The sequence below is a fragment of the Haliaeetus leucocephalus genome, unplaced genomic scaffold (genome assembly GCF_000737465.1).
Source record: "Haliaeetus leucocephalus isolate CR32 unplaced genomic scaffold, Haliaeetus_leucocephalus-4.0 Scaffold147, whole genome shotgun sequence".
Lineage (NCBI taxonomy): Eukaryota > Metazoa > Chordata > Aves > Accipitriformes > Accipitridae > Haliaeetus > Haliaeetus leucocephalus.
Genome location: NW_010972583.1, coordinates 1,762,133 through 1,784,717, shown reverse-complemented (window position 1 = coordinate 1,784,717; position 22,585 = coordinate 1,762,133). Strand labels below are relative to the sequence as shown.

The window sequence follows — 22,585 nt, the reverse complement described above, 5'->3', positions numbered from 1 at the left end:
GGGGCGGCCCGGGCTCCGTCCCCGTCCCGCAGGCCCGCGGTCAGGCCCCGTTCGCGCTGCCGGCGGCTTCCTCCTGCCCCCTTCGTCCCCGCGGGGCCCCCGCCGCCTCAGCCGGGGGAGAGCTGCGTGCTGCAAGGCGGGAACCGCGGGTGTTCGTTCCCTCAGCACCGCGACCTGAGGCGTGGCGCCCGCCTCGCCTCGCCGGCTGAGGGAATCTGGAGTGCAGTTATTTTTCTTTTGGTCAGTAAATGCCGTTTCTTCTCCCTTCTCCCTCTCTTAGGGCCATGTGGAACACTGTCGCGTTGCGCTCCCTTGGGAGACTGTCCCCCAGCGCCGCATCCCCGCCGCTCCCAAGGTTACAAACCTTAAAAAATCGCGTGTTGGAAAGAAAGTCTAGGGACTTGCATGGTGGTAAGCAGCCAGCGCACGTCCTGCAGGATCAGGCCTTGGAAAGGACACGCGGCGTGCTTCCCTGCCGCTTGGGAAGTAACAAAGCGAAATACAGACGGTGGGCCAAAACTTACCCTGTTTTAGACGGACGTGTCCTGTCTGTGTATCGGCATGTGTTTGAAGAAAATTTGAGGAACAGTGAGGCTGTTATTAAAAGGTAATGAACTGGTTTTGTGCTGTTTCAAAAATGTCGCGACTTGTGAGATGATGTGAGTTACCGACGGGCACTTTTTGGAGCTTTTTAACCTAGGAAGAATGCCAATTAAAAAGTCCAGAGATTAAAAAATAATTTAAAAAGTTGTTTCTTTTACCTAACGATTTTGAAGGTTAAACTAGTTTCCTGGCAGCTCTTTTCTCAGGCAGCTTCTCTGCAGAGAGAATTTTACAAGCATCCGCACTTAAAAATTTCGCGCCCCCCCCCCCCGAAAGAGGTGCCTAAATGGTGACTGAAATGCCTAAGTCTAGGTGCAGACTGTATTTAAAATAGTTCCAAGTGGCATTTTTTTGCATATATTGCCAAGAAGTATTTTTTCTAGACCTCCACAAAATTTGTTTTGTGTTGGATTTTGAATGCAGAGACATAAATGGTGACTCACACATTTGCAGATGCCTCCTGAAAGAGTAGGTGACGGTTGCTGCAATTAATCGTGATTCACTGATAAAAGCAGGAAAATGTATTTTATGTGTTTGTCCTTAAAGATCAGATGGCAAAAATGCAAACGCCTTTGTTCAGAGGAATGATACATGAGCTGGAAGCAAAGCTACGGAAAACACACTGTGCCCTCCTGTGGTGGCATTTACGGCATTATTAAAAATCCTTAGCTTTTTTCTCCTGAGGTTTTTCAATCTCTACAGTCTGCAGGAAGCCATAATAAGGTAATGGAGTCATGTACAGAGTGGTGCATAAATAGTTAGGTTAAACAGTACTTTTAGTTACAGATGATCCATCTTGGCAAAAAAATGTTTTATTTGAAATAAATGAAGAACCTGGTTTATTTAAGACCAAAATTATTCGAGATACCACATTTGTTTACAGTTTTTTCAATTCTTTATCTGTACTTGATGCTGCCCTGACAATAACACTTGGTAATCACTTCCTCTCTTGATGATTGTAATGGCGCTGCAGTATTCACTACTTTAAAAGTATATCTTCCGTGCTGTAGAGTGTGCATTTCTTCTAGATTTAGTAATTTATTCTACTTACGAGTTACTGATTTTTGTCGGATAAACTTGTTGAGGGGAACTGAAGGAGGAAGCCCTTGACTGGATTCTTCCCTAGAGTAGCTGGAACATGGAAGGTAAATGTCCATGATGAATTAGGACTAGCAAATTATTATAGCCTGATTAATAGCTGCAAGTGATTAATAGCTGCTAACGTTGCTGTAGGGCAATATCTCTCAAAGTCAGTGTTGGTCGCTGATGATCAGCCCCTTCTCAGAACTCTGCTCATGGGGTTGCTGGCAGAGATTAAGTATGATCATGTATTGTGAAATGCCGTGTGTTGGGTGTATATGGGCAACACCCCGGGGAGGATATGTATTTAATAATGTCTACTAGCTATGAACATAAACTGCAGATAGAAAAAAGAATGAAATAATACAAATATTCTGTCCTTATTAGACAGTTTTTGAATAACGAAACTAAAATGCTTGCTTTAAATAACATACCTTTGCTTTTTATTACACTTTGTAAGAAACAATAATCCGAAAATGTGAGTTCATCTTCATTCTTGTGCCATTTATATGAAAACTGTGCAGTACATCCAAGTACTACGTTTAATCTGCTAAAGGGTAACTTGTGTGGTTTTCGTTAATTGAAACTTTGTTTTTTGAATCAGATATTCAGAATTGCTAGAGACAGTCAGTAAAGGAGGGGGAGAAAATGCCATCTTGCGTCATACTCAGAGAAACAAGAAGCTGTTTGTTCGTGAACGCCTGAAGTTGCTACTTGATGATGAGTCTTTTCTTGAGCTGTCTCCACTGGCAGGCCTCAATATGCCGTATGGTGATGTCCCTGCTGCTGGGTGCCTTACTGGTAAGTGCTAGCAAATGTAATAGTAGAAGTAATGGGAAATTGATGAAGTTCATTTGTTTCATTGCTCATATCTTTAAATATGATTTGTATTAGAGCTAAAGAAGGATATGGGTTGAGGGTATTGTTTTGAGCAGCCCATGCTGGAGACGCAGCCCAGAAGAGTTTTGAACCAACGTGATTCTTAATATAATTTGAGAGGTGCTGTTTGGTTGCAGTGATGAGTAAGTGATTGTAGGCAGCATACATTAGCTGTCATTCCGTATGCGCTGCACACCTTCCCAGAGTAACCAGCCTTGTTCACTGAAGTTAAGGTGTTTGTTCTTACTGGGAAAGGAAAAAGGATGCACGTAATCAGGTTTATGGAATATTTTAGTATTTTAAGAATGTGCTTTCCTAGGAAAAGTGAACATCAGCTCTATCCGGTAGCAGCTCCCGACATAGAAGGGTTCAGCCACTGCTGTATTACTCTTCTGCAGTTTTTGCTGGGGAATCTGGGAGAAACCTTTAAAGAAAAAAAGTTCTTTCATTTCTTCTAGATTTAGTAATTTATTCTACTTACCTGTAGCTGATTTTTGTCTCAAAAAATTTAGGATGATGTGTCAAATCAGCTGTTGTCTGTTAAAGGAAAGGGGACCAAGTTACTGAGAGACACAGGAACTGTGACATTTTGTAATATTTTCCAAATTATAGACAAGTCTTTTCATTGCATTTTGAAAAGCAGTTCCAGTTTAAAAAGTAACTAGAAGAACACAGTCTGAAATCCTATCTTTTGTCACAGATTGCTACATTTTTCAGTTTTATATAGGTAATTTTTAATTGCCTTCCCTGTTGTCTCAAGAGTTGGAAGTCAAACTGTGTATTTTTTTCTCTTATACTGTCACCAGTAGTAAGTAAGTTTATTTCAAGTTCTGTCTTCTGTCATTCAGATTTTCTTTAAGTAGCATTAGCTTTCAGCTCGTTATTCAGAGAAGAGCTATAGATTTCTTCCCTATGTGGTATTTGCAACTTAATTTGCAGCTTCTTGATACAGTATTACTGAAAGAACATCCTAGCTATAATTTGGCCCCCTTGTTTCATCTGTGGTATTTTAGAGAGTCCTGATAAGTATCTGTGGTACCACATACAGGAATTGGCAAAATCTGTGGGGTCTGGTGTGTCTTCATGGCAAACGATGCAACTGTGAAAGGAGGAACTATTTATCCGATTGGAGTGAAGAAACAATTAAGAGCTCAAGAAATAGCCATGCAGAACAGACTGTTATCTGTGTACCTTGTTGACAGCGGGGGAGCATTCCTACCACTACAGGTAATATCGGAACCACTTCACAGAAGAAAATACCTACGTTTATTTTAATCATACTAATGTTTAGCAATAAACCTCAGATTTATGTTTTGTTTTCTTGGCTGGCTGACTTTCATTGTCTGTTATACTTAAATTGAGTTTTGTCCACAAATCGGAGTCTGGGAGATGATCTGATGATCTATAACAGTAGTGATCACTTTGGCTAATTTTGCATCTAGCATCTAATCAAAGTTTAGAAACTTGAATATCAGTGGGGGGGTGAAGTGCTGACCAAGCATGGGTATTCCTCAGTGTGCTGAAATGCTTTTCTGTCTTTAATAAATCGGTACATTGTTTGAGGTTCTATTTTCAACTTCAGTATCTGTAAAGTTACTCTGTATTTTATTGTAATGTTTGTTATCACAGTAATTACATTGGTAATGCAGTAACCTCTGTGGCCTTTAAAAATGTAGTTTGTGAAATTCTTACTGTAAAAGGAGAATTTGCACAGGTTACTTTCCAATGTACAGAGGTCATAATATCACAGAGAGTATAGTTGTTCCCTCTCCAGACTGAAAGCAAACACATAGAAAAAGTTTTTACCTGACTTAAGGAATTGCATCAAAAACTAAGTAGAAAAGAAAACTGTGCTGAAGCCATTTCACAGATAAAGTATGAACGTGAGCTTCCCCTCCTCCATGTTTACAGTCTCAGTTTGTGCAGAATAAATTGGTTTCACAAAAAAATATGAAACTTACCTCTGCTTTCAAAACACATGGGTATTTTTGTGGAATTACACAGTGTATAAGGGGAATAAATACAGTAGCGATTGCTGTATGTGAAAGTTTCAGGTATGATTGTTAGTGGTGACCTTCCCAGAGTGGGTTACAACGCATTTGTGAATGAATGGAGTGAAGAGGAAGCGTTGGCTTTTGTAGTTAATACTGACACTGTCTTTTCTCTGTAATGTCAGTCAGAGCTGTTCCCTGACAAGTCACACGGTGGCAGAGTTTTCTACAATGAAGCAATAATGTCTGCCATGAGAATCCCTCAGGTACAGTGTTATTTGGAGTACAAGTAAGTGTAGTGTATGTGATCAACAGAGTTCTGAAAAAAAAGTTTTGTTCTAACTCTCAAACATGCAAAAAAATTCCTAAAGCTCACCTTTTCTATTTGTGGGGAAGGGAGATTCAAATAGTATCTCACATAACAGAATGCTTTAGCCTTAAGGATCTTCTAAGTGTTTACCAACTGATCGTGATGGAAAAGCATCAGATCACTAGGTTATTTCAGAGTAAACATTGAACTGTCAAAACCAGCATTGTTGTTCATGCTGGTATTTATATCTCTAGTTCATTGTTCCCCATGCTGCGATTTAGTCTCTTCAGTGTTTGTGAAATAAAGGTAATGCTTTTGCCTTTCCATTCTCCACTCTCCAGCATCTTGATTTGTTTTGGTTTCTGCGTCCTTCAGGTGGCAGTGGTGTGTGGCTCCTGTGTAGCTGGAGGTGCCTATGTTCCAACCATGGCAGAAGAAACTGTGATTATAGATAAAATCGGTACACTGTTCCTTGCTGGCCCACCTCTGGTAAAAGCTGCTACAGGAGAATATGTCTCTCCCGAGGACCTAGGAGGAGCCAAGCTTCACTCTGAGTATGTGGAATAAGTCTCAAAAGTAGCAGAGAATTCAGCATACTTAGCTTTAAAGAAACTGTCATTCTATCTTAAATTGATGTGACTGAGGCTACTCCAGTGACAGAATACAATATGGTCCTCAAGGACTGAAAAACATGCAGTGAAAAAAAACCCGGTTGATGTGATACATGAATTATTATAAAGGTTGGTGGTATTCAGTTACATATGTGGGAATATCATGGGGGTAGATATAACTCTCTGAAATAAAAAAAGTAACACGGCATTGTAATTTCAGCTTTACTACTGTCCACGGGAACTTTGCACTTCCACTGTGTGTGTGTGTGTGTGTGTATGTATATATATATACACACACATACTCTCTGAGAGAAATCTCACATAAGTACAGAGGTCAGGATCAGGGCCAAAAGTAGAACCTGTTATTACACAGTTTGCTTTCCTTCTCAGGTACAGGTTTTTTTGTTAGATCAGCCAAATGGAAGTAAAATCAGGTGATGTTATGGGGTGAAGCAGGGACTGGACAAATCTGGGTTTGGTTCCCCATTTTTTCCACATACTTTCTGAACAACTTCAGGCAAGTCAGTTTCTCTGTGCCTCGGAGGGACCAGCTATAGAAGAGGAATGGTATAACTTCTTTTCCTAATGTAAATGTTATCAGGATACATATATTTAAAAAAAAATAGTTGTGATGATGGGGAAAATGCATAAGAAATTCTTTTTTCTTCCCGAAACTGATGAGTGGAGAGGTGGTATGACTTGTTTCCATTTGTCTTGTCTGCTTCTGAAGACACTAGACTAACTCTAGAATCTGAATGCTTGTAAAAGTACCTGAAGCAAAGAAGAAAAATGGAAAGCCTGCCTGCCTCTGCTGTTAAAGAGGGCTTCATAGCAGGAGATGAACGAACAGGCAATAAACCGGATAGTAGCTATCTAACTATTTCTTTAATGCTGTTTTTCTGTGTCAGAAATTTCTGTAGTTGTCAAAATAGTTATTCCTTTCTAGAAAGGGGAAAAGGGTGGCTTTGCTTCTTTGTTCTTGGCATTCTATGCTGTGTGTATGGTAACCAGATTCTATATCTTTCTCACAAAACCAAATACTAGTGTGACAGTCAGATAACTGTGTTACATGTAATAAGTTACTGTCTTTATATCTGGGCTGGAAGTGCTTATTTTGAAATAATTTTTAAAGTTTGTTTTCTCTTTATTATATTGTTTGCAACAACGTTGTCATGAAAATAAATTCAAAGGTCTTTCTTTAATATAGGTAAACGCAAATGTCACAGGGAAGAACTTCTTACTGTGAATTTGTTTTGGGGTTGGATTGCACAGAAATTCCACTGACTTACTGGTTCCAACTCATTCATACAGGAACAAAATCAGTTTTTTCAGGGAGTTTGGAGACTCACAGATTTCATCAATTCAATACTAATTAATATTGCTCTCTCTCCTAGAGTCAGTGGCTGTAGTGACCATTTTGCATCTTCAGAAAAGGAAGCCTATGAATGTATTAGAAATGTTATCTCTACATTAAATTACGATCCACTGCCAGAGGAGGTCATAGAGCATGACAGTCCTCTCTATAGTTCCGATGAGCTCTTGGGACTGGCACCGCAAGATTATAGGTGTACTCTTCCTGTAAAACTGGTAAGGTGACAGATACTGTATTCCTTTGTCCTTTCAGTCTGCTCTATCTAGTAGCTACAGATTAACAGGCAACTGGCTGTTCTTTCTTGAAGAATCCTGAAGTACCTGAGATATTTTGTATTGTTACCTAATCAGTTGCCAAACTCTCTTGGGTCTGCAACAGAGAAGAATGGCAACAGTTCTGTAGAATTATAGGAAATATTTAAGCTGAAAACCTGCTAGAGATAAGATAATTACAGATTATGCCAGCTGATCCCCATCTGTTTCCAGGCACTGTTTGAGATGCTGTTATGTCAGTATGTCTTGTAGTGTGATGGCTGCCTTGAGAATGTGCACCCCTTTAGTGTCCTGTTTGCCCTTCCCCTGCCTTTTCTTTTTTTTTACCCAAGTAGTCAAGACTCTATCTTGTAACTTAAATTCTTAATGAAAATACTGACTGAAAAAAACAACAAAGCTCAAATTAAACTCGTTTGAGGCTGGGACAGATGCTAATACATCAGCAGGGACATGCAGAGCTGCCCACGCTATTTTCATTGTGTTGTACCAGAAGAGATTTAGTCTCCAAGGATGCGAATCCAGTATTTTTCCAGGGGTAAATTCGTACAGTTAAGGGGATTGACTGTAGAAAGCAGTGTAGCTTTGAAGGCAGCTTTTAAACTGTGTTTGAAAAAAGCATGAGCAATATGCTGCTGAGTGTTTCTTACGCACAAAAACTGTAACTGCACACACTGGGTTTTTTACAACATTTGTATGCACATGAACAGCTGTGCTCTGTAACACTGAAATAATTTTGGATTTGAACTTTGGCTCAAAATACACCGTTGGTAATAATTTCTTTGCAGATTCTGAGCCGTCTGATGGATGGAAGCAGATTCCAGGAATTCAAGGCTAATTATGGAACAACATTAGTAACAGGATTTGGCCACGTGGAAGGGTAAGGCTGTAACATTTCACTATCAAAATGTACAGACATACTTGTCTAAATAGCTTTCATATCATTCTCAGGTGTTACAGTATTCTAATAACAACGTTTATGAAGTTTTGAGTCAGTCAAGAATTGGTAATAAAATACTTCTAGATAGCCTGATCTTCTCTCTCTGAGCTCTGAATTCACCATGTCTCAGGCCAATAGCAGCAGAGAGTGATTACAAATGAATGGTTTTCATGACTCTGTGAAATTATTTGTTTACAAAAATACTAGCCAGAGAGTTGGAACACTGAAGTCTCAGCAGATTCCTTAAGAAATAAGAAACAGCATCTTTAAAAGTGTTCCTTCTCGAACTGAGTGGAAAGCTGTCATCCCTTCTCCCATGTGATGGAGATGGGATAATACTCATACAATAAAACCTTGCATAATTCAGATCAGACTGTATTATTAACGTTTATGAAGCATACAACGTTCTAGTCAAAGCATATTAAAATGATTAAAAAAAGGTAGTAAAATATATTTTTAGAACCTCTTTAGGTTGAAAGCATAAACATTTCAGATTGTTATGTTGTATGTTACAGGAATTAGAGAGAGCCCAGAGTCCTGCACCTTGCATGTTGTCTTGCAGTGCAAACTCTGACAGGTCATCTATAGCTTTACCTGCCCTCTGGGTATTAATCCACGTTAATACTCCTATGCTTTACGTATCAGGAGTGCTGTAAGACTTCTTATTTGTTAGGTGTGTGTGGGTCCTTGAATGAAATGACACACGTACATGCATCATTTTACATTCTGAATTTTTGTAAGGGGCAGATCTGTGTGTGTGTGTGTATGGATATTTATGTTTCCATCCTTCAGAACATGAGCTACCGTTTCATCATGAGGTTCAAAAGTGAAAATGTTCACATGTCTGTTTTGTAGGCACTTGGTGGGGATAGTGGCTAACAATGGGGAGCTGTCTCATGATGCTTCTCTCAAGGGTAGCCATTTCGTACAGCTTTGCAGTCAGCGAAGCATTCCCATCCTCTTTTTGCAAAATACCGCTCCACATATAGCAGAGCCAACAAGCATCTCACAGGTACGGCATTTGTAGTTCAATATGCTTAATTCAAGAAATTCCTAGTTCTGTACTGTTTAAGATTACATTTGGAAGTTATTTTTTTAAACCACTCTTGATGGTTTAAACCAAGAAGCTTCATAATTACTTTGTTCTTAAATCTTTCCGTTAGCATTCTCACTTTATTCTAATTTTAAGCAGGCCTCTATGCTTATCTAAAATGGTACTGTCCAGCTGGCGTGCAAGCTGTAAAACTTGGAGTTTATAGTGCACTTTATATTGAAATACAGCCTATTGATTCTTCTGATACCACTGTGCTCCACAGAAAAATAGATATTACTCTTTTAGAAAAGTGAAGGCATTAAAGTGCAGTATGTTTTGTCCTGGGCTACAGATAGCCTCATGGTAAAACCTACATCAGATTCTCTGAGCAGAGACTGTTTCTGCAGCCCTGTTCCTCCAAACTGTCACCAGCACTTAAGACAAAGCCTGGCATAATTCTGTCGTATCTGAGCTTTGCTAATGCCTGGGAGAGCTAGGGTTGCACTGTAGCGTAGGTTTTTGCACACTGGTTACAATTGTTTTGCTGATGTACATTGTAAAATAAGTGCGTAATGGGCTATGGTAGTTAATAACGCTGCCATACAGTTGTGGAAGAAACGATCCTACAGAATTGTAAAGAAATTAATGTTTTAGAGATACAAGTTTGGTGGGAGTGGAGGGAGTCTAGGAGAAAAACTTAAAGGATCTGAAATCTTTATTTTTATTTCAGGCAGAGGCTCACTCCAACAGATTAAAAGCCCAGGCCTCCATGATGGCTGCTGTTGCTTGTGCTGCTGTTCCCAAAATAACCATTGTAATCGGTGGCTGTTATGGGAGTGAAAGCTATGTTATGGTATGGGTGGCATAAATCTAATGGGTTTGGTAATAGATTTTTTACGCTATACCAAGATTTCAAAGCACTTCCTTTTTAAAAATCAACTGTTGTTGCAGACATTTAACTCAATTCGTTATTTTAACTACTTTTAAAGTAAGAAATGTATCACAAGGTGTGATTACATAAAATTTGGTCTGCCTCTAAGAATCTAGAGCCAGTTCTAAAGAAACAGGTTATCTGAAAATGTCCTTACTCGGGCGCCAATCCTGCCTTTTTCTTAGCACATGCTGGTTTTTTTCAGTGATCAAGGAGCACGTCTCCTTTAGTTGTGCTACAGTGTGTACTGTGTATGCTGCTAGTAAGTGCAATAGGGCTCTTTGTTTGCTCAGAATTGAACACGTAAGTGCTTGGAGGAAAAATGAAATAATAAAATAGCAGTATTGAAGGCAACGGGGATTGTGACGGTTGCTACCACAGGGTATCTGTACTGACACAGGAGCTGTAGCTGTAATGGTAAAGGAGCTGTATCATTAATGCTCTACAAATTAAACTGTATTACATTCTGCCTTGAACTTGATTGTGTCATCCTACGGCCATCTTTTTGTGATTAATTTCAATGAGTTTGTACTGTGCATTTTTTTGTAGTGTGGGAGATCGTTCAGTCCGAACTTTCTGTTCTTGTGGCCTAATGCAAGAGTTGCTCTTGTGGATTCAAGACATTTCTCCACAGTCCCACAAGCTGGGGACAATGACTGTACAAGAGATGAATCAGAGCTAAAACATCTGAAAGAAAAGTAAGGACATTAAATATAAACCCTTGCAGTTACACTGGGATTTAATTAGTTAAATTACCTACTTTTATTCATCTTACAGATCAACACATCCCAAACAAATAAAGCAAACCTGAATCTACTGAAAAATATTCTAAATTTCCATGTAATCCTATATCTGTTCTTAGGATCTTCTTAAGGAACCACAAATGTTTGACCCAAAAAACCCTCAAAACCCAAACCATACAACCCCAAATCAAGATATTCTGGGGTATATTAAACAATGGTCATCATCTGAATGTGGAAGATGGTCTGTACTGCAGAACGATCAGATCTGTTATGTATTATTTGCTGGATTCTAATTAATTTTAACAGTAGTATTGCACATTCACTTGAGATGGAAGTATGTGCCTTTTTCATCTATGATTTTATTTTACTGGCCTGATGGTTTTTATTACATTTTTGTGCTTTTAAGCTTGTTTAATACTCTGTCTTCTCCAGGCTAGAGGAAGAAAGCAGTGCATTTTACTCCTCTGCCAGACTCTGGGATGATGGTGTAATTCTACCTCAAAACACTAGAAAGGTAGGTTTTTTCCTTATAGTACATTTTATTCTCGCATCTCAAAAGGATCTTGTGGCAAATGCGTAAGCCTGTGACTCGCTCAAGGTCAGCAGCATGCTGATTCCCAGAACTGGGTCTCCCATTTCTCACTCCCTTTTCTGTGGAATTTAGCTTTGTAATTCTTATCTTTTCTCTTCCCAATTAGTCTATCCAAAAAGTTTCTGTTGAATTCTGGTTATGTTCTGGTTACCTGACTACAGCATTTCCTCACTGAACCTCTTAATTGACTTTACCATTTGATTCTGTATCCAAATCCTTTCTTTTTCGGTCTCACATAATCACCCATATCTTCACTGTTTTTCAGGCTCTTCACCGTTAACATTGTGCCCATTGTTTTGTCCTAGGATGTTTCTTTTTGCAACTTTCTCTTCCTGCTCGTCATTTGCTGCTTACATTTGGGATGCCCCCCCCCGCCTTTTATTTATTTTTAAGTTGGCAGACATCCATTCCGTTAGATTCTTTCTGAAATCCACCCCCTTTGTTCTGTTTTTCTTTGGTGGATTGTTTATTAGCAATACTTAAAATGTTCTTTGCACTTCTGAAACTTGTTTACTTAAAGTTCACAAATATAGCCTGCTATCAATTAATCCTTCTAAATATGGTACATAGTTATGGTACTACATAGACATTAAATATTTTCTGCGGGGTATATGGGAACTTTGATAATGGGAGAGCACCAAGAAGTATTTTCTAGTACTAGAGCCCCAAGACTACCTTGTCTCTAGGAGCTACAATGAAAAGAAAATATATGATAGTTGAAATGAATCATTGTTACTCTCAGGTAATTTTCACCAGCACACCACAATTCATGTTTGCGTGTGTAGCTGTTTTTTAAAATATTGTTGTGATACTTTATCTCAGTTCTTGCTAACAGATGGAGTTTATGTTTAGCTTTGTCTGAACTGACAGCATGTGCTCATTCAGATCTTTTATGTGCCTTTTTTTTTAAATAGGCTTTTAAAAGACAGCATGTGCTCCAGTAGCAGTGAAAGATAGAGAATTACCTTGTTTTGAAAGGCCAAAACCAGTTCTGTATTTTCAGTCCCTGTTGCCACAAGACACCGAGAAAGATGACTTCTTAGAAAAACATGGATGTGGAAGAGCAGGATGTTCTGCTCATTTTTGATATGCGATGGGGAATCTTAGGAGCATAGCTACGTAATAACAGAAATGGATTATCACATAATATATGTTCATTGGAGTTTACAGCAAAATAGCTTCCCAGTGCTCCAAGTAATTCTCTTGTCACCACAGTGACTTTAAAGTGGTTTAGTGGTGTCTGTATGCAGCGCATAAACTTTGGGATCCTGAGGATGTTTCTTCCTTCACATTTCCCCTGCCCCAGGGGTAAGTTACACTGACAGCTATTTCCCCTAATGCTACAGCCAACAGCTGTTCATTTTAAATGTTCATTGTTTTGCAGAAAGGAAGAACAAATGTATTACTGAATGAGTGCATAACTAGTAAATTTTACTAATTTTTTGTTTCAGAGGCTTATTGCTTATATTGTTGGTTTTATTTTGTTTTTTTTAATTAGGTAATTGCACAGTGCTTAGAGATTATAGAACAGCAGAAGTACCAGGTCATATCTCCGTGTCAATATCCTGTCATCAGAATGTAACTGCAGCCATTTTTCAAATGATCAGCCTTTTAAAGTTAGCACCGTGTACTAGAAATCTTTAATGTAAATTATTTTCTAATTGTTTGATACTATTAATAAAAATGTTAAACCACTGCAGACAAACAAGAATCCTGGATTTTCAGTCTATTAGCAATAAGTTTGTATTTTGAACCATAGCCTCTCACTACATTAGTTGAAAATTTATTTTGTGAAAAGGAAGGATTAAGCTGAGAGTTTAGCACTTTAAGGAAGCAAGTTCATCTCAAGTCGTAACAATTGCTTGATTTTTTTCATATTCATGTTTTAGCATGAAATCCAGAACTCAAGAAACTGCACTTTGACAAAAAAAATGGGAAAGAGAAAACACATAAGCTAGTGTGTACAGTTTTCAGCCTTAGTGAAGGACAAGATGCTGCCTGCCACACCACCTTGGGCAGGCCAGTTCGGATTTCCAAAGTAGCTATGGAAAGGCTCTGCTCAGATTACTCTGAGGAAACTAAAGGAGTGACCAGGAGGGGATTTAAATCCTTAATATTTCAGCATAGGCTAAAAATTACCTTTTCTCAAAGCATGTAACAGAGCACAGAGACACTTCTACATAATGTTATTGTGTGTGCAAGTATTGAGCTTACACTGTGCCGTTCCATGCATCTTTCACTGTGCCACAGCTGCAAGGTTCAATTTTGTAAAAACAAAAAACCCAGCCCTGTGCCCCAAACTTGTGTTGTTTTAACTGTACAAGAGTTCTTAGCACTGCACCTCTGGAAATAACACCAAAGGGTGTATCTGGAAAATACCTGGTTAAGTATTTTGAAGAATCAACAACAAAATTGAAATGCTCAATCTCAATTACATAGCCATACGAATAAAAAGTGATGTTGAAGGAATTTAGGTCATTTAAGTGCTTGTAAACGGAGACTGCACCTTTTCGGAGCTGGAAGAAACCTAACCCGATGTGTTGCAGGCAGCGGTCACGCTCTTTTGAAGAGTCCGTGGAAAGTCACGGGAATGTTCACCTCCACTTCAGCCCTGGCAACCTCGCTCATGTCTTTGGCGTTCAGGATCAGGAGGTAGGCGGGCTTTGGCCCGGCGCCCGGGCTGATCACGATGCTCAGCACAACGCCTGGCAGGCGAGAAAAACAAGGTCCTTGCTGTACCCTCCCCGTGGGCTGCTCCGCACGGGACACCAGCAAATCCCGTTATTATTGCGTGCTCATCGGTTCTGAAGTAAACAGTGAGATGATTATTTATTTGTTTCTCATCCTATTTGGGGTTCTAGCTCCTGTCGAGTTTCTTTGTAAAACCATGAGAAATGTTTTTGTTTGGAAAATGAACTATGAAAAGCTATTGCAGAGGCTGATGCCAAACATCACTTACTGGAATGTATATCAGATTTGTCCATTAATTTTTTCAACATTACGAATTAATTTATAAATTATAATTCTGCTTCTGAGGTTTAATGTGACAAGATACCCATTTCTGGATCCTGGTGTCCCTGTGTGGAATGGATGGGACATCCTGGCTCTTAGGTTGTTTGTTCATTTGTGTACTTCTCTGGGTCAGTCAACACATTGGAACAACCATACACCATAATCTGTGACAGCATCAAACACAGCCTTGGGGAAGATGACAGAAACGGGAGCATGGAGCCCGGTGTTAACTCAGCTTTCAGAGAGTGCTGATGCATGGGCTTAAGTCCCAGAAAGTGAGAAGGGTTTAAACATATTCCTAAAATGCACGTTGTCTGCTTCAGTTAAGGTAAGCTTTTAAGAACAAGCTAAAAACCTTTCCATTTCAGTGGGACTTAACCCCTGCACAAGTATTTTCTTGAACTGGGAACAGATAATACGCAGTTTTGCTCTGAAATATGAAATATTTTGGCTATATGATATGAAACTCTCACTGTAAACCTGTGAGAGTTAGCTCTTAAATTCAGCAGAGCCAAGACTTCTCCCAGCTTCACATACTCCTGTTCAGAGATGAGGAATTGAGGGAATAAGTGGACACCCTCTCAGGCTGAGTGCTGCCACTCACCTTCAAAAATAGGCACAGGGCTGGGGATGCGTGAAGAAATGCGTACGGTGCTTGGCATGAATATAACTACCTGTCCTCGAGTGACAAAGCCTGAATTCGCTCTACTCCTGCACGAGGAGGATGGGTTAGCAATAGAAAACACGCTTGGTTTAAGAGAGGTTCAAATTTTACAAAGTTCTGCCACCCGGAATTCTTTAAATACTGCAGTTCCTGATGGAAAAAGGCTAGGAAATGAGGACAACAGATCACCTAAACCTAGAGGTCTTTCTCCTTTGTTTTCATTCAGTTTTAGTTTTCCCATGTTTCCTCAGAAACTTCCCACCAGTGCTAGAAGGCGGCACATCTCGTCTGGGAGCTGCCTGTGGGCTCTGCCCGTGCCTGTCTCTGGCACAGCCTTGCAGACAGCCCCCGGCACGAGCAGACACCAGCTTTTCCAAATCACGATGCCACTGACCAAAACAAAATCAGTATTACCGTCATCTTCTTCCAGGGCATCTGGATGGGAAACAAAGATCGGCTCCGATGGGTACGAATCCGGCTCCTGCCACACCCAAGTCTCCTTGGTTTTAACATTCAGCTTACAAAGCTAAAGGTGGGAAAAAAAACAAAACCACCACATCTCAGAAATACCCTTTCTTTGTCCTTAAACTGAAAGCTCATCAAAAAGACGTGCCTCACCAGTTTGTTGATAGTTACCCTGTCTGGGACAAAGTGATTCAGCCCCAGCCCATACGTATACGTGTAAGGTTTCCCACCGTATTTCTTGTAATTGATCTGTGGAAATTCAAAGGCTACAATAAAAAAAAAAATAATGTGTGAGGATTAGTGGGATGCGGAGTGCAGGGGGTACTCGCGTCACCGTGGGCTGTGCTTCGGGGTCATTGTCTTACCATGGCGCGGCCCTGAGAAAATAACTTCTGGCTCCAGCCAGATGGTCTCGTCGCTGCGCAAGGTCGCCGTAGCTGTCGTGTAGGGCAAGGTGACCAAGTTCTTGCCCGTGTCAGCCTGGGACAAAGAAAAATACCCAAGAGAAATGGAGAAACAAATTTCTTAGTCTGTTTGCACAGATTCGCTGCAAACCGCATTGAACAGCGAAGGCAGCGATGTGCAGCAGAGCCTCGTCCAGCTGTGGAATGGCAACATGCTCAGGGATGGCCGCTTCTTCTGTTTTCTTAGTGCAATGAGTGCCTATTGCTAAAACCGTCCTGTATGTCAGCCTTTTTACAACACACGGGAAATAAAATAGAATAACATCGATCAGCTAAAGAAAATAAAAAGTTTCTCTGAAGACCCATACTTGAAGTTCCCCCCCCCGCCCCCCTTAAAATGTTTAATTGGAATTAAATGGGGCCAGGCAGAGCACTAGCGATGCTCGGAGGAGCAGGCACCAGCATCGGAGCCCCGCTGGCAGCTGCAGCGGCGACGGTACCTTGTCGATGTTCAGGGGCAGCACGTATCTGCGGGCTTCGGGCTGCGGGGCTTTCTCTGCCTGCCGCTTCACTTCATCCCAGTTTGCTCGTAAGTTGGCTAAGTAGAGGTAGTTGTAAACAAACTCGAACCTGCACAGAAACGGGATCATAGACAGAAACGAAGATGTCGTTTGCAAGTGTGGGGCGGTCAAATGCAGCTGGTTTTTTCCTAAAATTTAATGGAGTAAGACAAGTCCTTGGCAGAAGCGAGCCGTGTGTGTGCTCCCCCTGCGAGGAAGACCCAGCAGCTGCTCGTGTTCTCCCCAAGCACCCTGCGGCAGCGGCCAGGATAAGCTCAGCTCAGGGCGTCCCAGCTACACGGCCAACACGGGGTTGGGCATCACCGTTTTGGTGCCACATTTCTCTGTGTTCCCAAGAAAAACAGCGTTCAAACCTTAACCAGATCCTGCTCATTACAGCCCCAGGAGCCAAAATAACATCAACCCTTGGGTAGTCAGTAACATTTATTAAAGATAAAGGCAAATTAAAGATAAAAATAAAATTTTTCTTGGAAAATGAGTTTCAAACAGGCTCTCTGCACCTGTGGATACTTTCCACGCTTTATAGTCTATGTGTCACCACGTGTGACTATTTAGACAGGTTGCAGGGAGTCGGTGCAAGTGCCAGGGGTGATTCCAACGGGAAAGGGATGTACTAGCGCAGGGACCAGCCTGTCTGGTGCTGGGGCTCTGCTGGCCCCCACCAGCTCATGCAGGGGGAGGCACGATGCCACAGGGACCCTCAGCCGCCTCCAGGCTCGGCACCACCGACACTCACCCCTTCCAGGTGCAGAGGTCGACGATCAGAAATCCGTTATCTTCATAGGTGTTAATGTGATGGAAAAGGTTGAAGGCTGAGGTGCGGTATTTGATGTTGAGGAGCCTGCCTTTCTTTTTCTCTGCCACGTGAAGCCAGACCTGAAAAGCAAGCAGCAGCTTGGTTTAGGCTCAGAGAAACGAAGGTGAAACCAAAACGATGGACCTCCTAGTCCAGGGCTGGCTGCCCAGTACAGCCCAGTTTGGTACGACCCGCCGCTTACCCCCATGGTTTCATTGGACTCGAAGCAGTCCATGTAGTTGGCTCCCCAAAGGCTCCAGGAGGAGAGGAACTTGAGAAGGTTGATTTTCACTGGTGTTTCAACAAACACTATGTAGTTTGAAGTCAGACCGAAGCTGTTTGGAAACGTACGGGGAGCCCGTCAGGCTCACTGCAGTTAGTTTGGACGAAAACTATGTAGTAGTTAGTCTTAAGCAATGGATATAGCAAGCAGATCATCGCTTAAAATGACACCAACATAAACATCTTGATTTTGGGAAATCACCTAATTTTAGTTGCTGATTACATGCAAGAACGCGCCCTGCGTGCCACTTCTGTAGAGCACGCAACGCCAGCGTCGCTGTACACGCGCAGCCCACCCGTGTGCGCTTGCAGAAGGAAAAGGGGACTCTGCTTGCCTGCGCGCACCGCTCGGAGCGGGAACGTGCTGCGTGGCACATGTGAGCAGCGTCCCTCTTTTCAGCCAACCTGCACCGTCAGGCTACCCACCCCACGAAACGTTACCTGTGGACGTAAGAGGGCTTAAACCTGTCGCTGCAAGGGAACTGCACCACCACCTCCGACTTGTTCATCGGGTCTTCCTTGTCTGGAATGGGACAGTTGAAGCCTTATGGAGGGTTTCACCCATAATTACTTTGTATTTATAGTGTTTGCCCAGCAAGTTTCTGCCTTTAGCACAAAGGAAGTTCATGATTTGGAAACCGCTTTGAAGTGTGTAAAAGATGAAATTTCTGTTACTTAAAAAAGGCAAATAAAATCTAAAAGAAGATTAAAAAAGAAGTAACTTGATGACAACACTCATTTGAAGGATAAAAAAAATTATTTATAGGATGAGATTTTCTCAGGTTGCTCAGAGGCTGGGATTGACTGACCTGCCTGAAGCGGAGGAATCCGTATGATGTTATAGGCGAGCGCAAAATTTTTTCCAAAGCAATTGCCAATGTTGTAAACTGTCCCGTCGTTTTCAATGTGGGGATGAGCCGTTGCCCCGTTGACAGATACGTATTTACAAAGATCCACCTGAAGAAGAAGATGGAGAAAGTCAGGAGCTTTCTTAGCAGGAGGTGGGAAGTCACCAGCTCTGCAAGGCATCTCAGGTCAATATGTCCGCATGTGGAAAGCTCTTCTCCAAGCCCAAACCACTGTTCATTTTGTGAAAAGGAGGAGAGCAGCAAAGCCAAGCGATTCGAGAGGGTCAGGTGAGCTGACACAGTTACAGGGAGAGGTTCGGGATCCTGGGGTCCAAAAGGAAAGGCTCCACAGGCTGGACGTTGGTAACAGAGCAAAGAAAAATGTCAAAATACACATTCTACGTTACATACAGTTCTGCGGGGTAAATGTGGCTCGGCTCCGATGTAGATGAAGGCAGCAGTAAAGCTTTGGTAGGAGCCCTCTGGTTATGGTCCCCTTTGGCCAGGCTGCAACGTAGCTCCAGGTCACAAACCCCAACCCGAGCATGAGAATACGGACCACGGACCCCCATCGCCTCCTAACGCAATATTACTCAGAGCAGCAGCAGCGGGTTCATTTACAAGCTGGTTCCGAGACTGCTCTCGTGGACCCTCACAGCTGGCTGCTTCTGCATCCTCTCTCTGACAGAAACCCCAACTCTTGCCGTGGTTTAAGAGCCTGTTATTAAACATTTTCATTTTAGTTGTACTCCTCCACCTATTTAGAAGCACAGTACAGACCCACCTGCTTAATTGTCTCTAATGTATCTGGGTTAATTTTGGTTATAAAGTTGGTCTCAGTACAGGCATAGTAATCTTCACCGACGGGGTAAACATTAACGAGGGCGTTATCAGTGACCTCCACACCTTTGAAGTACGAGAAAAACCTAAGCAGGGAAAACGGACAGGCAGTCAGGGGCTGCTTGGAAGTGGAAGCACCGTAGGACATCGCTGCAATGTCTACACAACCCCAAGGTACCTGGAAAAGATGTTCTTGCACGGGTCTGGGTATGCATAGGTGCCAAATTCTGTTATCACGATCCTTTTCTCAGTCATCGCTCTCACGTAAGCATCAGTCCTGACAAACCTGGGGAGGGCAAGAAGACACATTGCAGGGGTAGCCATAAAAAAAGCAACAGGCTATGTAATTACAATACGAATATTCTTGTGATGAGCCCCGTGAGACCTCCGAAAGCCGCAGGTCCCTGTGGCCTCACATTGCATCTGGAGCACATGGGGTCCAGCAACAACCACCCCACTGCGGCCCCAGGAAGGGATGGCTGGTGGAGAGCTGAAGCTGATGGGAAATACAGCGTTTTGTCTAAACATTCTGCACCAAACACCTGAAAGCTGATAGCTCAGCAGCTTTTAACTGAAAACACATTCCAGTTTTCAGACAATGATGTAATTCTGTCACTGACTGCCGCTACATCCAGCCCTCCCTCTCCTTCCCTTCCAGATGTTTTATAATTTGTACAAAAAGTTGCATTTCTGCTAACTATGAGTAAGTTTCAGTTATTTTCAGCTGGTTTTAGTGATCTCACTGTTAGAGCTCTTCCAATAACCGCACAGACTCGAAATAACTGGCGCCTCCCACGTACTGGGCAGCAGAGCCCGTCCCCAGCGCTTACGTTCAAGCAAATGCTTTGTTATTTATTTTTTTTGCTTGGAAAATGGCCACGTACCTTCGGTGATAGGTAACGTGCCCCTCCTTGAAGTCAAACTTGTGGAGCAGCGCCTGGCCGTCAAAGAGGTGATAGAAGGGCTCCGCGCCCACCTCGAACAAGCCGGGACCACATCTCAGGAGGCTTCCTCGCAGCCAGGTGGGAATCCTGCCTGCAGAAGATGCAGCATTGGTACATGCGCAGCCCACAGCAAATCAGACCAAGTAATTTTTATTGTGTCAACAAAAAACTTTTTTAATGTTTATTAAACTTGGCTTTTAAGCATGCGTGGGCTCTTCAAACTGTTCTTTCTTTCTTCATCCACAGACCGACCAAAGATGTCAAGCATTGGTATGTCTAAAGATCCCCCGTCCAATCTGTCCTTCCTCTACCCCCAAATAAGCCAGCCCTGTTAGGTCCTTTACCTCCAACCCTGTGCTCCAGCCCTTGTAAATCCTCCGAGCTATGGTAGCCCACGAGCTCCCGAGAACACGAGCTGGGCAGGAGGAGATCAGGGAGCCCACACCAACCTGTGACATGGGCGGTCACCGGAGATGACAGCTCTTCCACCGTCTCAAAGAGCTTCTTGTAGCCTCCAGCGGGATGCTCGACTCTGAAAGGGCCAGCAGACCTGGGGTTAGCCCGGTTTTGGGATAGTTTTGGAACCATCCCCCTGCTGAAGGAGAGGGTTTTGCTTCTGGATGGACTGATCTGTGACTTGCAAATAACTTGAGAGATCAGGAGGGAGAAGCACCAGCCTTCATGGGAGGGAAGGCTCTGAGGGCTCTGACCAGCTACGGCAGTCACCTGCAAACCGTCCTGAGCACATGGAGGAATAGGGAATAGCGACGGGACAGCCCGTGCCGCAGCCCTGCAGGCAAACACTCTCACCCACAAATTCAGGATATCTTGAAGCATCCAGAAACAAAATTGAACTTGTAGCACCCAAGTCTTGGATAAGCATTTTTTTCCATTTTTTTTCTTTAAGCAAAGTATACTTGAGCACATAGCTGAGAACTGTTTGTTAGGTTCCAATTTTACCTGCTGCAGAGCCCACAAAGACACAGCAGACACAGGCTGTGCAGGGCACTCTCCTTCCCCTCCCAAGTACGGACCAGGAGTGAGCCTGTCCCCCTGGACCAGAATCGCCTTGGCATGGGATGTACCAGCACGGACACCCCCACACAGGGATCCCCCTCCCCCCTTCTTCTCCTCCTCCTCCTCTTCATCCTCCTGCCTCTGGACCGTGCTGACCCCCAGCCTCCCAGCAACCCCCCCCAGCCAACGCTGCACCAGGGTTACAACCGGTGACTTGCTCCTATAGAGAGAAGCCTGCAGGGATACTCACTGGCTGTACATTTTCTCCCCGATGAAGGGCCTGAGCCTCCGGCAGCCAAGCACAGGGCGAGAGCCTTGCGCTGGGTATTTATGGGGGGCTGAGCCCTGCCGAGGGGAGCCCCGTGCCCGAAACTGCCCCTGCCAATGAGCGCACCCTGGGAACAGAGCCGGCTTTCACCACCGAAATCCTCCCCGGGCTTTGAGAGGTTTTGTCTTGCCATTCACACAAAAAAGGGCTTTGAATGTTTTTCTGAGACCTAAATTCTTCCCAAGCAGAAGTGATTACAAAGAAAAAAAACCACACACACACACACAAAAAACAAACCAGAAAGGAGTGAAACGGAGCACGCTGGAGTTGTGCCGGGCACTTGGCACGGTTCTCCACCGGTGCCCTGCTCCGCAGGGAGACCTTCCCAGCTCCGACATGGACTGAGGGCAGCAAGAAATGGCTCCTTCCCGCAAAAGCATCTCGATCCCGTGTAACAGAGCGTTCCTCGGCGCCTGCAAAGTGAGGATCAGTGCTTCACCTCGGAGTGACGTGACGTTAGAGACACCGAGAGATAAGAAGATGTCAGTGTCAAATATTATCATTTCCACCTCCCGTATGCATCAGCCACCAGTTTTTCCTCTGTCCTAGGTTTCTGTGGAAGGCTGGCTTTGCAGGCTTCAGCACATTGGTACAAGGACAGCAAGACCAAACCCCTACCCACCAGCCAGGAGGGCATCAGGGAGCATCATCATCCGCGATTGCTGCTCTTACATTGCTGTCTGCTTACGGCCATCGCCTCCCCTCTCCTCCCACTTGTTTTATTTAGTGTGTTTCAGTACAGGGGCACACGCCAGCAGCTCTAGTTGCTGCTTAAATGCAGATTTCTTAAGACTTAATGCACATAAAGGAGTATTTTTACATGGGGTGTTAACAGCCCTACAGTCAGAAAGATGTCAAACCCGATCGTTTGTTTTACACACAGCACAACAGCCACTGTCAGAGACAGCCCAAAGATCGCTTTAAGAAACCACCTCTAGTAAGAGTAGACATTTATGAAAACAATGGTGCTGTAAAGAGCAATTTCAAAGATTAATGAGATTAGGAAGATTACTGCTCTCCCCCTCTGTGGTACAGGATGAAGGCATTTCG

At 42.9% G+C, this 22,585-nt stretch overlaps 2 protein-coding genes across 2 annotated transcripts; one reads left to right on the top strand and one right to left on the bottom strand.

The window, feature by feature from the left end:
- The first annotated feature begins 284 nt into the window (after nucleotides 1-284).
- Nucleotides 285-13,059, top strand: LOC104828069 (methylcrotonoyl-CoA carboxylase beta chain, mitochondrial-like). The gene is made up of 12 exons (XM_010561508.1): nucleotides 285-607; nucleotides 2,288-2,484; nucleotides 3,611-3,789; nucleotides 4,739-4,819; nucleotides 5,239-5,417; nucleotides 6,869-7,061; nucleotides 7,904-7,995; nucleotides 8,911-9,067; nucleotides 9,819-9,941; nucleotides 10,569-10,717; nucleotides 11,195-11,276; nucleotides 12,853-13,059. The coding sequence occupies exons 1-12, from the start codon at nucleotides 285-287 to the stop codon at nucleotides 12,934-12,936; spliced, it is 1,839 nt and encodes a 612-aa protein (XP_010559810.1). The 3' UTR covers nucleotides 12,937-13,059.
- A 775-nt stretch (nucleotides 13,060-13,834) lies between these two features.
- RPE65 (retinal pigment epithelium-specific protein 65kDa) lies at nucleotides 13,835-21,468 on the bottom strand. The gene is made up of 14 exons (XM_010561507.1): nucleotides 21,458-21,468; nucleotides 20,640-20,722; nucleotides 20,131-20,281; nucleotides 19,425-19,532; nucleotides 19,191-19,332; nucleotides 18,368-18,515; nucleotides 18,000-18,081; nucleotides 17,479-17,611; nucleotides 17,217-17,356; nucleotides 16,400-16,529; nucleotides 15,861-15,975; nucleotides 15,667-15,761; nucleotides 15,445-15,556; nucleotides 13,835-14,059 (listed from the first exon to the last, which is right to left on the bottom strand). Exons 1-14 carry the CDS (start codon nucleotides 21,466-21,468, stop codon nucleotides 13,908-13,910), a joined length of 1,602 nt encoding a protein of 533 aa, XP_010559809.1. The 3' UTR covers nucleotides 13,835-13,907.
- Nucleotides 21,469-22,585: the final 1,117 nt, after the last annotated feature.